Source organism: Penicillium angulare (genome assembly GCF_028827245.1).
Source record: "Penicillium angulare strain IBT 27051 chromosome Unknown utg000011l_segment0_segment0, whole genome shotgun sequence".
NCBI classification, from domain to species: domain Eukaryota; kingdom Fungi; phylum Ascomycota; class Eurotiomycetes; order Eurotiales; family Aspergillaceae; genus Penicillium; species Penicillium angulare.
In genome coordinates, this window is record NW_026623170.1 from 260,281 (window position 1) to 276,326 (window position 16,046).

Genomic DNA, 16,046 nt, shown 5'->3' on the forward strand with positions numbered 1-16,046 from the left:
ATTCTCCACGAAACACACGACACCGAAGGGATACTGCATCTTCATTCAAGCGTATCAAATGATGGTGGCGTTGGAGGCATTTTTGGAATCATAGGAAGAAGCGAAGAGGATCCCCCACGGCGTATGAACGAAAGGGGCATGGTTCCGATCTTTTGGACACGTTATATAATGCGAGACATGGCGAGGAAACCAGTCGACAATGACCCAATATCTAGGTGTATCATCGAGCAGATGACTCCTCGCAAGGAAGTGAAAGTTGATTTAGATAGGATATTTCAAAAAGAAGGCCCTGCCTTGGAATTTAGTGCATCATTGTCTGAGACTCAAGCTACCATGAATGAGTTCTGTGATGCACTGAAACCAGAAAAGGGACATATTAGCCTGGGTTTTCCATTACTCCAAATAATTTGCCGCGACACATCTGCCCTTCTCAAGCAATTACGCCTTATTCTTGATGAAATCGATGAAAAGATACCCGATGATGCAATAATGGAAGAACGACTTCCTCTATGGCGTCAACTAATTAGTCGTGCGCAGAGGGAACTCCCGGAGTTTGCTGCTTCTATCAGATCATTTGATTCTTTCATAACACGAATCGATTCTGACGTTACAGATGAGGAGAGCTCTGAGAGTGGCTCAGATATTGAAATTGACTTGGATAAACTCCTTAAAGACGTGGAGAAGGTCACGGAGCGATTGCGGGTGACCTCAGCCTCGCTGACATCTAACATGGCGCTACTTGAAAGTCGAAAATCCATCGATGAGGCACATGCCGTGGCAAGACTTACTGAGCTAGCCTTCATTTTCATACCTCTCTCCTTTTCAACTTCCGTTTTTGGGATGCAGATTGAACAATTTGCCAATCACGTCCCCATTGGGAATTTCTTTGCTGTGGCCGCAGGAGCAACAAGTTTTGCATATACAATGCGCCTCGTTATGCGCAGTCAATGGTTTGCAGATATGAAAACAGATATGAAGGCCGATATTAGAAAGTATGCGGAAAAAAACGGGAAATCCGTTCAGCTCCGATCGCTTTCCAGTAGTCTTATTCTTCAATGGGGAATTAGCGTATTGACTGTGAATACCTTGAAGACCGGAAAATTGGGTATGAAGATTGGAAAATGGACTGGTAGGATTGCTTGGAGAGCTTCATATTGGTTCTCCAAGCAATTGGGATTCGTGATCAGTTTTTTCCTGTTGGTTGCACTCATCGTTGCGATACCTACCGGAATCCTGGGGATCCGAAATCTCAGCCCCAGTCTCCAGACAGCCGTGAGCCTAGGCGTTGTCATGATAACCGTTTTTACCTTGACAGCCATATTCTCAATGTCCGACAATAGGCCAGATAGAGACAGCTTGTGGCCACGGATCTTTACTAGAGTGCCAGATACTACAGGGACCCAACCATCTACGTCGGACTCCTCCGTCTCACCAGTTTAGTTGGTGACAAACGTTTGAATCATAGCCCCTCTCTCTCTCAATGGTTCAGAATGTGTTTATTTGGCCGATTCTGCCAGTTTTCTTGGGCAGTTTTCTTGGATCGGTAAATATTATTGTCAGCGTGATTTAGTCAAACAAACTCTATTGAGCATTGATACTGATTTCCATCCGCCTGCTTTGATTTTCATTTATATTTCTCCCTGTAAATTGTAATCCTATTTTTAACAGTTTAGCACCCCATAGCACGTCATGATATCTGGAGGCTACACCAGCTCATTAGTAATCTCAGAAGGATTAACTAAGTTAGTTAACTAAGTTAGTTAGTTAACGCACACTGTATACGTAATCTACAATAGGTTAGCCTCACGAGGTTCCATGGGTCACTCCCGTTGAGCTAGCTTACTGTCAACTCAAGCTCACCTATACTATTCCAAGATCATCCTTGAGACCTTCACCTTGGAAATTTATACATTCAAATCCATACGAAGACTTTCCAGGCTGGAAGTGCGGCCATGGCGAGCTTTGCTGCAGCGGGTAGGCGTCTCTTAACAAGAAGCGGGGCTGTGAGATGTCAAAGTTTTCTGCTAATACCTATGGCACCCCCGCAGCATCAAGATTTGTACCCATGATCGCGTATCATCACGTTCTGATGATGATTTTAGCCATTGCGATACTTTTCCTGTGTAAGATCAAGACTGTTTACAATTACTATTTGGGTTCTACCGAGACTCGAAATAGCGGACCTCAACTCACGCTTTGGCAGCTCTTTTGATTGGGGGTTGCAGTTCCAGTAGCCTCAGAAATGTGTATTTGTTGTCGCTACAGTATAAAGATACCAGCTCCCTGCTATTATCCGACCAGAGTATAGTAAGCACAGAAATTGCCCATGCAGTTCAAAATATCACGCAGAATGGCAATGAGCCGACCCTCGAGGTCCGAGCGGGGTATATGGGGCTCTGCGCACTGCTTGATGGCGGGGAATGGATTTGCTCGACGAGTGCGAAAAGCTTAGCAAATACCATAAAACTGTCGAGCAGCTTGGTAAATGGTACTCGTGACCCGCTGAATCTGATTTATATCGCCAATGCCTTCAAGGAGGATATTGTGTTTGATGGGCTGCTGTAAGTATTCTCTTACCTTTTGGGTTAAGCTGACCAACGATCGCTGATTTATGCTATCAAATCCTTAGGTTCATCGTCATATTCGCAGCTGTTCTTGCTTCTATACTGCTTAGCACATTTCCTGGATGGCACGAAGAGATAGACGATGGTGAATCAGAAGTTGAAGTCAAGCCATTTCCTGCTCGCAAAGTAACACATGCAGTTCTGATCACGTCTGGCGTTGGGCTGTCATTTGCCTTTGTGTCTGTACTCTGGCAGCATATAAATAGCGCCGCAGCGGCATCTATGGCGGAAAAAATGAGCTATGGTCAAATAACTGGTCATGTGGGCTCCGCGGCGATGACATTTGGATGGGCTGGTGTTGCGCTTATAAGTATAGTAGTGATTGGGATTCTGGTAATGATTATGAGTCTTGCTATGATTCGGCAACTGACTGATGATGAATAATAACTCTATGCTCAAACGCAAATCCAAGAGGATCCACTACATACTATGGCTGCCCACTAGGTTAGGTCCTGAATCTACTGTGCTGCCCATCTTATCAAAAAGAACTTGAAGGTTACCTTTCACAATGCAATCCATGGTATTAATTTCCCTAACACTTCAAACTCTCTAAGTATATCATGTGGGTATTTCAAGTCGACTCCAGCACTTCAAAAGTCATCAGATCTCCTTCGTGAAGAAAGAGGCTTCTGTGCAGTGAAAATAGATCTGTCAAGGGGTTAGCAACTTCAGTCCAGAGCGGGAGGATATAAAGCTCTTACAAAAATGAATATATATGCATGGTGTTTGATAGGAGCTCCCGTCTCAGGTGAGCTAACAGAACCTGTACCTCTTCATGGGACCAGCCCCCGAATCGAGTAAACAGAGCCAATGTATAGCTCTCCGCAGCACTATCGACTAGCTGTGCGCGAATATAGCGACCGATCTCTTTCATCCGTGGCTCTTTCGGCCACCTCCCGATAGGAATGGGGTTCCGGGCGAATTTGATCTCTTCAAATGAGGCCTTTTCCAGGAATCCGTGCATGTATGGTACAATATCCCACAGTCGGCCTTGGATGTCAGCCACACGGAAGAATTCAGCCTGTTCCTGGTTAGTTCACGGAACTGAAAGAAGAAGAAAAATTCAGTTGATCAAACGTACCTCCCAGATGCGATAATGGCAGTTCAGAGGATATGAATCATCGTCGCAATGTGTACGAGAGACTAAATCTGATATTTCGATGCGCCCACCTGGCTTGAGATGTCTAGTAAATGTCAATTTCCACGAAGCTGAGAAATTGGAATTGTAAGTAGTGCAACAAGACTTACTTGTAGCACTGTCGAAGAAAGGTAGGCCAGTCCGCTATGCATCCAGCTAGACCCCGGATATGAATGAAGTCGAAAGACTCTTCGGGGAAATCCCATTCTTGGTTCGCGTCATCAATGATGAATTTCAAATTAGGTGGAAGCCTGTTGATAAAAATTATTAGCCTTGCAGAAAGTGTGACATCAATAGAGGCAAAAAAAAACTAACCATCCCGGCTGAATAGGAGAGAGGTCTACGCCGATAACCTCAGCGGAAGGGTATTCATCTGCCACTTTAGGTTTATTAGTCAAATATTCTTTGCGATCTTGAGTGAGTTGCGTAGGCTTACTGTCAATAGCCCATATTCCTGTCCCAGTTCCGATATCAAGGATTTTTTGAGGATTTGAAAGTTGGGTGAGGCATAAGTTTCCATGCATAGAGACTCGAAAAACATGGTGACATAAGTCAAGTCGATCTGATGGGTGGTTAATTATCGGGGTTTTTATTATTGGAGATAGGGAGAATATGGCATAAACTGGTAGAAAAAAGCAATCAAATGACTACATACCTTGTTCCTTTTCATCATTGGGGAGGACCTAACATAACTTGAATAAGTCCTTGGGCATCCAAGTCGGGTAAGGGAAAGACGTACATAAGTTCCCGATCTATAAGAATGGTATGTGCGACCGTTTTCATAGATATAATTGAAGACAGACGAATCCAGTGAAGTTAGATCACTTCTTTCACTATCGTATTCACTTGACGACTGTCGATATAGGTTAATTTCATTGAGCAATCAAAGCAGCCGGGTAAATTCATCTAATGCCCATCGCGGGGGAACTTACGCTGACATCAGCATCGACTTCAATCTCGCTAGGGCCTGAGCGCAGCGGGCGGTGTGGACGGTCGGATGACCACATCGTGTGTCGACGCGTGCAAACTGAGAGCCACCAGCATGGAGGCCACACAACGACGAGAGCGGTGTCACGATAAGGTCGAGCCAGTAAAGAGAAAAGCAAAGAAGAAGAGAAAAATACGCGAAGGAGAAAAGAAAAAAACTGCGTGCCAGTGGATTCAGATCCCAAAGGCGATTCTCCGCACGAGGCCGCAAAAAGCGGGACCAAGCTGGTGATTATTGTCGTTGACCAGTCTGTCGGGTACGGTAGAGGGTTCTTTCCCGCCAAAGGATGAAAAGGCCCGAAATATCGGTAAAGCCAAAAACCTATGGAAGACTACCCATAGGTTATTAGAAGCAGAGTCTAAGGAGTGGAAAGGAATTCGGGGGATCTCCATCAGCACCCTGGAATTCCCACTAAGACCAATTTCCCCAAGAGGTTTAGACCAGCATGAAACGTACAAAATCCTTCTCCCCGTCATGAATCTTCAGCGAGCCTTGTCGATCATCATCTTTCAGGCATGATTGATCATCTGGCATAGAAAGAGTACATATACTCGCCCTTTCTAATGCTACTTCGCTATTCAAAACAGAGCCAGTGGAACTAACCCCAAATTTGAGTCTTCTGGGCTCCGAAATGCCTGGTACGAAGGATTTCTGTGCTATTTATGGCCTGGATCTATCTACCTCTGCCTACCTACATGCACAGGCAATTATCAAGCATCGCTAGGGGTCTCCACCTCCAGGGCTGATGGGGATCTTAAACCATCTATCCGTTGATGTGATCCAATTTTGACTGTGATGGGGACATCGCACTGATCCGCGTAGCAAGCTTATTTTGAGAGCATGTATGCCAATGCAAAATTTTCTAAATAACGCTACGCATGCGTATAACCTCACCAACACAATTGTAAAAACCATGGAGTAAATAAAAAAATAAAAAAAATGGACAGCATTGTCACGGGGGATATTAAAAAAACTATAGCTATTGCCTTTCATAACCAAACATTCTCTTCGACGAGGCCCAATACATTCCGTGGGCCATTGAAATCACATGTTGACGCCTGGGTACATTTTGCGAGCTCTTCTTGTGTTATTTTTGATTGGATATCAGGCTAAATGATCAATACTAGCCTTTCTCTTCAATAAAAACATCAATCTCTTCGGTAACCCCTTCCATTGGTAGAAACCGATGTTGTATACAGAGCCTAAGAGCAAAGTTAATCATTGATTTACTCTGGTGGATTTCGACATTTATTTTTAGTTAGTGGAATTAAAAAACTACCGCCTATTGTAATATGAGTAGTTACAATTTATTCTACAAAATAAATATAGTGGACTTTGTGGCTTCTGTTTCCCAACTTCCTCTTTTTTGATCATGTAGCTCGTATGCGTGATTCAAACAGACTTCACTTCGCGTGGCCCCCACTCCTGCCTGACTCGAGCATTTTTATCCCGCCCATCTCTTGAAATATAGCCTCGTCCTTCCAAGATTCCCATTTTCTTCTCTTCCTCTACTCTTGGTTCAAATAATCGAATTACAGAGCTCTCTAAATTCTCTCGATCCTACCTAAATCATAGATCTTTCAACACAAATTGTCTCATGTATCGATATCGCGCGAACGATTGCTCTTGTCAGTTAAAGATTTACGAGGAATTCATACCAGCTCCACCCGATACGTAACATGCGCAATCCCATGCCCACGACCATCATTAGGGCGCGTCTTTGTGGCAATGATCGCTTTCTTAATATGCTTTGTGACATTAACCAGTGAGCTAATTTTGGAGGAACGAAAGAATGCCCGTGGAGAAACCTTCGGGTGGAGTCTTTGGCGGGTAAGTGCAGTTCTGATTCGGTCTGGAGTGTAGGGTCTTTTAGTATTGGTTATGTTTCGTGGGATTCGATTTGTCGGACGGAAATTGTTGAGATATACGTAATCATGGCAGCCGATTGTATGTTGATTATTCTTTAATCACTCGATGTTATTAATTTTGATACCCAGTATAATTCGGTGGCGCACGGTCTATCCCTAGACATTGAGAGTCTTCCTGCCGATACCAACATTCTAAACAGGTTTTCGGAATTTTGCTTCCAGTCTTGAGGTATCAAATTTCAGACAATAAAGAAGCCAACCGCATAGAAAGATCGTAAGCTTTATATACTATGACAACCATTCCAACTATATGTCGATCTATGAAGTACCTCACTTAAATTGAAAATAGTGACAGCGTCAAGGGGAATGGAAAAGAAGATGAGCGGCCAAATATTAGTGGTGTGCGCTTGACTGCTAGTTAGGTGGGGCCATAATCACTGTAGATGAAAGCATAAAAGTATAAAAGCACCCTGGAACCATCTTTGAGGTCACTAAAGTCTTCGACGGCAACGTCAGAATGTCATCCAAGTCTCTTTCCAGTATCTCATGGGGACTGTACTCCGTAAATCTATGTGTCAGTTTTCTCGCCACTATCGGGGAGTCAATTGTCTCGGGGCTTGTTCAGCCGTTAACCGCCTCACGGATAACATTTCTTTCTATCTTGCTACACTTGTGTTTAAAGAGACAAAAGAGAGTAATTATATGACAGGGACGATTCGTACCAGATCCTTAGATGAATTGACATCTTGTTTGGACAGTTGGTATTGTGATGAGGGCCAACTGCAGCCCATGCAAGTAATTATAGGCGTCTCTTGCCCTGAACGAAATTTAGATGGCCCGTGCCTTGACATTGGCAGTTAAACGACTCTGGCACTTGAATTTCCCACTGTTATATATTAAAGTTGAGGCGAGCAAACAACGTCGCAATTTTACCCATGTGCTGTGGGAGGCGATGCGCGCAAGTGGAGCAGCTGACTGGGTCAGAAAGGCGAACCGGCATAGGTGCTTAGAAGAGGCTGTGAATTTTTTTTGGAATTTTTATTGTAACTGTGAACAAGCGGGGGACAAGTGGATGGCTAAAAAGAGGACTTCGCCATTTTTAGGTCCGTTCTTATGAACTGAATAATGAGGGTGAAAATGTGTCTTTCATCCTGCGGAGATGATAAAAAAGGTTACAAGGATACTGCCAGTCCAATTTTCAGAGCAAGAAGTACCCAGTATGTTAAAAGAAAGAAATGATAATACAAAAACAAGAAGACGATTTAATAATTCTATCAGGTCCTTGTCAGGGAGCACATTGCTACACTAATTTGTTAAATCTCAACACAGAGCTCCACCATGAGCTCCTGTCCTGATCTTGTCACCCGATGCGAGACGCAGTGGCTGCTATATCAACCCTCGCACAGTCCTCTCTTGTATTATGTGTCCCAATCATCGGGGCCCTTCATGGGTGTATCTCATTCCATCTTGATTTGCTATCATGAACTCCCCAATCGCCTATATCTATTCAGCAGCAACAAGCTCCTACCGGATGAAGCATTAGGTTCTAGTCAGAAGGACGACTCGACTTTGGTTTAGTAATTCTTGAATGAGCTGAATGAAGCATGTGTTTACCCGATGTCATGTCGGCTTTCGCGTAAACCCTGTACGCGTCCGCATTGAGAATATCTTAGCTTCCACGGGCGTTGTTTGTTGTTTCACAGCGCTTGCTTATAAAAGCATATAGCCGGCTCCATCTTCATCTCAAGGCATCTTTTAGGTGAAATTGATAGAACTTGATACACTGTTGTTTGTCTCTAGAGTGGAGTCTTATTCCGAGTCAAAAATGGACAGGTCAGAATAGTACGCCTAGGAGAGTCCATGCGAAGGAACTTGACTGCTAATTTCAATTGGCTAGGGGATATATTCATTAGACAGCGCTGTACTAGTTTGTCATGTCGAGCCCTGGTCTTAAGCAATAGGGGCTGATCGTTGGGTATTGAATGTCTTGACACTTTCGTTGTATCCAGTGACCCAAGACTCACGGCGCATGCTGATCTCACACATTTGTCATTTTGGATGGGACTAAAACCGATTTAAGACCGGTTGCGGTATGATCTGCGCCACTGGCTAACGCATCCTTCAGTGGCGGCCATGGGAAGTATTGGAAAGTATACGTGCATACCGAGCTGGGTACTCTGATGTTGCCCCCAGAATGTGAAGCGGTGGCTATAGTAGCAAAAAGACATTGGAAAGAAAGTAGAACAAAGGCAAATTTTTTGTGATAAACAATCTATCTTGAAACTTTTTTAAAGCCATCGAAATTAACAGATAGATGATGGCACCCAGGCACAGCGTGACTTTGACTTCGCTGGCCTGGGTACTCCAAGGAACTCCGATAGCGCCCAGCTCATTATGCAGCAGCAGCAATGCATGCAACATGGTGGCTCATGATCAGCCAACCAGTTTTCTTTCGAAATTCGAGCACCATAAAATATAGTGCAAGGTTTACTTTTTCTCAAACCTGCTTTATCAGCTTGCATTTGACCCTTGCACCCCTTTTGCCATTTCCCCCGCTTTCAAATTCACACCTGATTCACCTTTGCCTGAGTGTCTGCATCTTGGGAAAAGCAGAACGCAGTGCAATTTTCGGCCACGCGTTGCAAGCCATTGAAGTGCTCGTCGCTCGTCCAGCTTATTATCAGGCGCTAGACCTACGACGATGGACGCAATTCACTGCAAAATATCAAGGGGTTCTCCGCTCGAGGCCTCGGGGCAGTCTATTGGGCCGTTAGCAGCGGGAACCAAACTCCAATTAGTGGGCCAATCCTCCAATATTTCGTAGGCCAATCACCAAGATTTCGACCCCAATGCTAACGAGGTTGGACACTAGATTAAGCGGGGGTGAACTATGATGTAGTACTCACTCATGGATTTATATAGATCCGACGCTCTGAATCGTCCCCAAAGGAGATCGTCTCGCTCATCCTCCCATCCATCGATGAAGCAAAGCCATGTCAAAAATTCACAGACCCTGTCCGTCCTAGATCGATCTGTCCAACCATCCTTCTCTGCCATGACCCCGATGTTTCTACATCTTATCACTTGTTGTATTGTGAAACTCATGGGAATTTCGTCACTTTTGAGGATACAGTCGGCATCTAGCCAGAGTTTAGACGTGTTTACGTCTAAACAACAAGAGAAGTTAGCACAAATCAGACAAGCGTCACCAACGGACAGGGAGGGGGGCAGCTGACTTCGACGGGGCTGAAGGTCCATTGTTGTCAGATACTCTCTTCTATTCGACCTCTTTTTCCTGGTCACAAGCACCTGAAGCTCTTCTGGACAATGAAAAAGACAATTAAGGCTTGCGTGGTGGTCTTAGAAACCCTGGCCGAAAAAAGGATTTGTGGGTGTCGGTAAGCGCCTTGGGGGGTTTCCAACGCACCGACAAAGAATGGACTAATCAACCCTAGTAATCAAAAGCTCTAGCTATCGAAGTGGATCTCTTGACTAAGATTTGGACCAGGGGCTAATTTCTGTGTTCTTTGTTGAGGTACGGCAAATGTACGGAGTTCTTCAGCTCCGGTCGCATAAGCTCCCTGAACTGTGAGTGGCGGCTACAGATGGTCTAAGTTGGATCTCACCAAAAGCTCTTATTGCTACCATGTACATGGGATTGCCGAATTCCATAGGCGTTACAGTTGAAAATTTACAACTTCCTCGAGGCTTGCTCGGTCGGTAGAGCTTCATTTCCGTGGCGGCGAGGTCTTCTCTTTGCTTTTTCGGGCTTTCTCTACCGCTGGTCTATGATTCGCTCAGACTAGGGTGACTCAGGGGAGTATTTTTGAAATCAAGGAGCAATCAACTCCCGATGTGATGCATCATCTCTCAATTTATTGGCTTAGGTCATAATCATCCCGCTAACGAGCTTGATATGGACACATCAAAGATAACGACACTAACGATTTGAACTTACTTTTCGCGGTAGCTACCTCTGTACAGAGTACGGATGACATAGTTACCCTGCAATTAAGGCATACGGAATGGGCCAGGCCCCACAGACTACTGCTAGACCACACTTAATTATGGAACGACAGGTTGTGGGGAGCAACCGTGCACAGACATTATAGGTACCCGCAAGACAGCGAGGCCAATTCAGCATGATGGGGGGGGGGGGGATATGTAAGAAGGAAATTTGTGCGCAATTTATTTTCCTCATTTAACAATGTCTTTTTCATTGAAACATAAGAACGACAAGAAACAGAGAGAGCATCATACGAAACATAAACACGACTTTTCGGCCTCATTCTCGACTTATCGTTCATTTTACTGCTTTGGCTTCATCAAAGGGCCCAATGCTGCCACCAAATCATGAATATGAGGCAAGGCAACACGTCTGTCCTTCCAAAGTTCAAATTTGGATATTGCGAAAGCTAACATGAATGGCCTGTCATTCTGTTCCTCAAACCAGGTCCAAAGCCCGTCAAGGATATCGACGTCATTTGCGTCTAATTCCGATAATATCTTATCATCGAGAAAGGAAAATTGCTTGGTACTACCAAGCCAACTCAATCCTTCCCGCAAAGACGATTTGTCATGAGCTCTAGCAAAGATTTTCCGCCATTCCAATGACACCTTCCAGATTCTTGAAAGCCATCCGATGGTACTTGTCAAAGTTTTGATCTTGTAGACATGAGCCTCGTGGGCATTGTTCCAACTTTCGAAATCCGGATATTGAACTTTATCAGTAAGCAACATACGATCCATGATAAATACCACAAGGTCTGGATTGTGGTTTGGGTACTGGCACGCAACCTCTAAATATTGCGACTCAGAATCAGGTCCCAGAGTCATCTCTAGAATTTCAAGCAAATTGCCAACAGTAGCCTTGTCTTGTTTCTCTAAAAATGCTCTGATAGATGTGCAAAGTCCTAATTCCTTGGAGTGGAACCACTCATTGGGCCGCTGGCGAATCCACTTTTGCGAGTGATGACCGACATCATTAAGACCTTCTAAAGGTCTAGCCTTCTTCCCTGCCTGGTGAGCTTCATTCTCAGCAAAATGTCTAAGATTCATCTCAGACATATCGGCTAGACCACCTTGAATCTCTAGTCCTTGACACTGTGCGCGTGTTGGTGTTTTTTTCGCCTTGTATATTATTTCATGTTCCATGTTATGGTAAGGAGCGCGCACGGTAGGTGAAACTTGAATCTCAACTACCACCTCTCCCTGAGAGCCATGAAGACGGACATGATAGTGATCTGCATGATAGTTCTTGGAATTATTTTCCTTTGGATGCGAGACCTCTTGAAAAACCATGAATGATTGCTTTATGAGGGTTCCAACTTTATCCATGTCTTTCGGAAAATCGACCAAAATGCGGACACCAGCGAAATCTTTGATCTCTTCTCGTATGTCTTCAAAGGATTTGTATGCATGACCTTGACGAAATTCGAGGTTCAAGATCTTAGTTTCCAGACTCTTGGGGTGCTTGGCACGAAACTTCACAGCATGATATATTCCACTGTTCGAAAAAACTTGACTGCATGTAGTCGCGACTGCATTGGCCGCACCATTATATTCATGCTTATAATGCGTGCAATATTTCTGTACAAATGCTGGAACCAGAGAGTCGCTCACTTTGGTACTCATATTGGTGGTATGCGGCGAGATGGAGGAAAATCGCAAGTTGAACAGATGTAAAAAGGTTAAGGTCCAAGTCTAACTCGGCTCTCAGAGGTGTAATCCACAGACTATTTTGAAAATGATAAAATTTCAATGGGTATGAAATCATAAACAGCCATAGACCATTTGAGAGTATTTATATCTTCGTAGGCTTTCAAAATTCAGCCTCTAATCATGTCCACCGGGGTCACAAGAGCCCAACCAACAAGAACGCCTGGGCATGAACAAATGGTTAGTATTCATTCATAATCTCTGAGTACATCAAAAAAGCGGTATAGAGAGAAAATTTTTCAAGTCGTATGCCTCTTCATATGTGGCCTAAGGGTTTTTCTGATTGATCGGTGTGAACAGTGTAAGCCCATTTGCTGCCACCTGGCTATCAGAAACCCAGCCCTTGTCCTATACTACAAGTCGCTAATAGTGAACGAGCATGTTTGCTACCCAAAGGATCGCAGATCTTGATCTAGATAGCAAGTTCATGTAGTTCTGGCCCGTGTAACCCTATTCTTTGGTATGTTACATACTTTCTATTCTCCAATGTACTTATGAGTTGGCTGCCCAGAAAACAATGGAAGCCATCTGCCTGCAGGGGCGGAAAGCCAGTGAGTCCATGCTCGTTGTTTCCACCCGAAAGCCCGGGTGAGAATGATCCTTTACTCTTAAAAAGAGGGGATAGAACGGGGGCGTTTGATACTTTATAACAAGATAAGAAGGCTTCGCATGAGGAAATAATGTAAGCATATACTCAAAATCAAAATAGACCTGCGTTAGAAGTAACTATTCGAAATGAATAAACCAGACATGGATGAATAGCGGTAATGAGGAGATGGATGAGGAATCCAGAACAAGGAGTGGCGTATGTGACATTGGCCTCGTGGTGTTTGAGAACAACGCATTGTTTGCAAAGTATGGCTGTCAGGGTACTATGAACTGTGTACTGGAAAACTCTTCACGGCTGAAGCTGAGCAAATTTCCTTCAGGCTAACATGGACAGCCATACCAACATCAATGTCAGCCCGACACGTCGTTCATGTCCTCGGGTATACCTTCAATGCACGAGAAGTTTGTCTACATTTTGGGCCTATATCATTAAAAATAGATACCGAAGGAACGATAGAGAATATTGATATTCACATCGCTTTTGATTCCTATTAAGAGTACTTGTCGATCTACAGATTAGATGATCTACTGGATGTATAGTTCAGAGCGGGGCCGTGCTGCATGTCATGGCGAAGTTGAATTCGTCATGCCGCGACAAACTATTCGAATATTTTCTCTAACAGTAGATTTATCTAGAGCTTCCAAATACGTTCACTTTTGTTTACTTGACAATGAAATATCCGGTGTTCAGCCCCATCGAGTTTATTGCCTAGGCCGATGCATGGTATGTATAGAAAAAAAAAACACTCTCCTTTTCATATCAATCGTCTGCAGGCCCAGTAATTTTCTTTGGCAGAATCTCGGAAAAGGGAATGCTGATCTCGATCTAATCCACGAATACAATCAGGTAGAGAACGCAGCTTGGCTTTAGTGCTTACAGACATGTAGAACGACTGGTCAATATTTACCCAGAAAAGTGTGTGTATACCCCTGTAGCTACCCAAAAGAAACAAAATGTTTGTCTTGCCTAACAACCCGGGTGAATTTAGTAAAAATAAAATAGGTGCATCGAGATGTACACTATAGGTGGGTCACAAATATCTGACAGTATTTGTCAAGCATGAAAGTGCATGCTGGCCAAACAGAGAGTAATTTAAATGTTGGTTTACTAAAGGGGCTAGATTGAATGCATGAGATCACACGAGTGCGTGGAGTTCGAGAAAGAGACTTGGTAGGACCGTGACAACCCCCGGGGTTTCAAGAGTGGGGATATCACTACACTTACCTGCAATTAATAGGTAAGTGAATATTTCTGCATGTATTACAAATGAGCCAGGATCATATAACGAACTATAAGACACGACCAGAAACACTTCTAATGATTATTTGAATGGGATTTGGCCATCTAATCAATGAACCGATACCTGAAATTTGACTATTGATTTATCAGACGACCCATTTACCAAGTGATTGTGGCCTGTACTTGCTTTCGGTGGTAGGAATTAATAGAGCATGTTATCTATCAGCCCTCTGGATCCATGATAAGTCAATCTCACAAGGTCTGAAGACGCGAATCAGAAAACGAAAGCATCCAAGCCGTTACAACAATCCAACGACAGGAAAAGGCGGACAAAAGAGTTGTTCAGTAATCAGACTACAGCACGAGGGGCGAGTGTATCTGGGCATTGCCAGCATCAGCAGTCCGTAAGATGGGCCATATGGGCAAGACCCAGCATTTGGTCTCGAAGAATGAATGGGTTGTAGCTAAAAACGTTACGTTGGTATAGTAAGAGAGACAAGTTCACCTGTGGGCCCAACACAGAAACATGGATCATGATGGTGTCTTGCCTCTTCTAAAGAAGATCAGCCCATATACTCATGAAGCCTCTTTTTTCTAGATTCGTTGCCTAGGTGCATAGATACGCGAAAGAGAATACTTCCTTCATGTACGATTCGCATGCTCGAAACTGCAGGGGCGTTCAATCGCCGATAATTTCTAATATCGACCTATGAATCCCTATAAATTGATCGATGAAGATATGATCAAGAGTTGCACAGCCAAGTCAGCAGTTCCTGCCTGAGGTGCCACTGCAGCCACCATGTATGTATCAACAGCCATCTGGTCAATCTGTCAACCATGTGTCGCTGACTCATCTCATTTGATCAACAGCAAAAAAAAAAGCAACGCAACAAAGTTACTTCGCCCCACGTTGAACAGACAACGTCTATCCGTCCATTTTCCCCTCTTCTAAAAGCCACCCGTCATTGGCGGGATCTCAAATGGCTCGCGCGTGTTCCTGGTAACGGAATGCGGGACCAACAACATTTGAACCCACTACGAGGCCTCGGTCCACTCTCCTCCATAGAGAACCAAGGCGCGGAGGCCTTGAATTGGAACTGATCTGATCTCACCTCCGCATCCCATACCGGTTTTACACCTGGGAAATTCCAGGCAATTGAATTTTATTTTCGCCGTCTCTCAGCTTGAAGAGGCAAAAAAACAAACGCTTTCTTCTACGCTTGAATCCGCTAGCTAATGTAGCCCCTCTTCATGTTCGCCCTCCGGTCAATAACCGAGCCAAAATCACCCATGACGTCAAAGCGCGACCGGCCAAGCCGCAGAAAAAAAGGTGGGATCTGATCTTCAACGACTCGGGATCAGACCTCGTCCGATCGAGAGGTGTTTATCGTATAGTCTCGGCCGAGGCAAAAAGCAATGTAGTTAAAAGACACGAGAAAAAAGAAAAGAAAAAAAGTACCCAAGCGCAAAGGCGCCAAAGTGCTAAAGCTGGTCATCGGAGATTTCTCTCGAAGAGGGGAAGAGAGTGTAAAAAAAAAAAAAAAAAAAAAAAGGTTTTAAAATCTCCAAGACATGACCACATTCCACCGAGCCAACTAGATCAACCCGAGTATCACGAACTTGCTCTTGGTGGACACTTGGATCCAAGTGGGCGTGTCCAGACATCCAGCCACGGAGATGCATTCCTCCAACTGCCCACTCCAGCATTCTCAATTGGTGCATAGTACATGTAGTAAATGGGTAAAGTGGTGTCTAGAGTTTCGATTTATTTAAATTTTTTTTTTCTAGAGTTTCTGTTGGGTGGTGGTACCCGAGTTGACCCCCTCCCTATCGCACGGGGCGGATACGCAAAAAATAGAAG

The 16,046-nt window shown here is 44.2% G+C and overlaps 5 protein-coding genes across 5 annotated transcripts; 2 read left to right on the forward strand and 3 right to left on the reverse strand.

Moving 5' to 3' along the window:
• Nucleotides 1–177: 177 nt before the first annotated feature.
• N7478_012289 (uncharacterized protein) lies at nucleotides 178–1,440 on the forward strand (the record flags this gene model as incomplete). Its single annotated transcript, XM_056928503.1, has 1 exon — nucleotides 178–1,440. The coding sequence occupies one exon, from the start codon at nucleotides 178–180 to the stop codon at nucleotides 1,438–1,440; it is 1,263 nt and encodes a 420-aa protein (XP_056773061.1).
• Nucleotides 1,441–1,952: 512 nt separating this feature from the next.
• N7478_012290 (Fig1 domain-containing protein) lies at nucleotides 1,953–3,008 on the forward strand (the record flags this gene model as incomplete). Its single annotated transcript, XM_056928504.1, has 3 exons — nucleotides 1,953–1,974; nucleotides 2,333–2,561; nucleotides 2,630–3,008. The coding sequence occupies 3 exons, from the start codon at nucleotides 1,953–1,955 to the stop codon at nucleotides 3,006–3,008; spliced, it is 630 nt and encodes a 209-aa protein (XP_056773062.1).
• A 216-nt stretch (nucleotides 3,009–3,224) lies between these two features.
• Nucleotides 3,225–4,769, reverse strand: N7478_012291 (class I SAM-dependent methyltransferase; the record flags this gene model as incomplete). The annotated part of the gene is made up of 8 exons (XM_056928505.1): nucleotides 3,225–3,272; nucleotides 3,394–3,645; nucleotides 3,706–3,808; nucleotides 3,873–4,013; nucleotides 4,078–4,141; nucleotides 4,418–4,445; nucleotides 4,502–4,615; nucleotides 4,695–4,769. 8 exons carry the CDS (start codon nucleotides 4,767–4,769, stop codon nucleotides 3,225–3,227), a joined length of 825 nt encoding a protein of 274 aa, XP_056773063.1.
• A 4,643-nt stretch (nucleotides 4,770–9,412) lies between these two features.
• Nucleotides 9,413–9,675, reverse strand: N7478_012292 (uncharacterized protein; the record flags this gene model as incomplete). The annotated part of the gene is made up of 2 exons (XM_056928506.1): nucleotides 9,413–9,486; nucleotides 9,525–9,675. The coding sequence occupies 2 exons, from the start codon at nucleotides 9,673–9,675 to the stop codon at nucleotides 9,413–9,415; spliced, it is 225 nt and encodes a 74-aa protein (XP_056773064.1).
• A 1,251-nt stretch (nucleotides 9,676–10,926) lies between these two features.
• Nucleotides 10,927–12,252, reverse strand: N7478_012293 (RelA/SpoT; the record flags this gene model as incomplete). Its single annotated transcript, XM_056928507.1, has 1 exon — nucleotides 10,927–12,252. The coding sequence occupies one exon, from the start codon at nucleotides 12,250–12,252 to the stop codon at nucleotides 10,927–10,929; it is 1,326 nt and encodes a 441-aa protein (XP_056773065.1).
• Nucleotides 12,253–16,046: the final 3,794 nt, after the last annotated feature.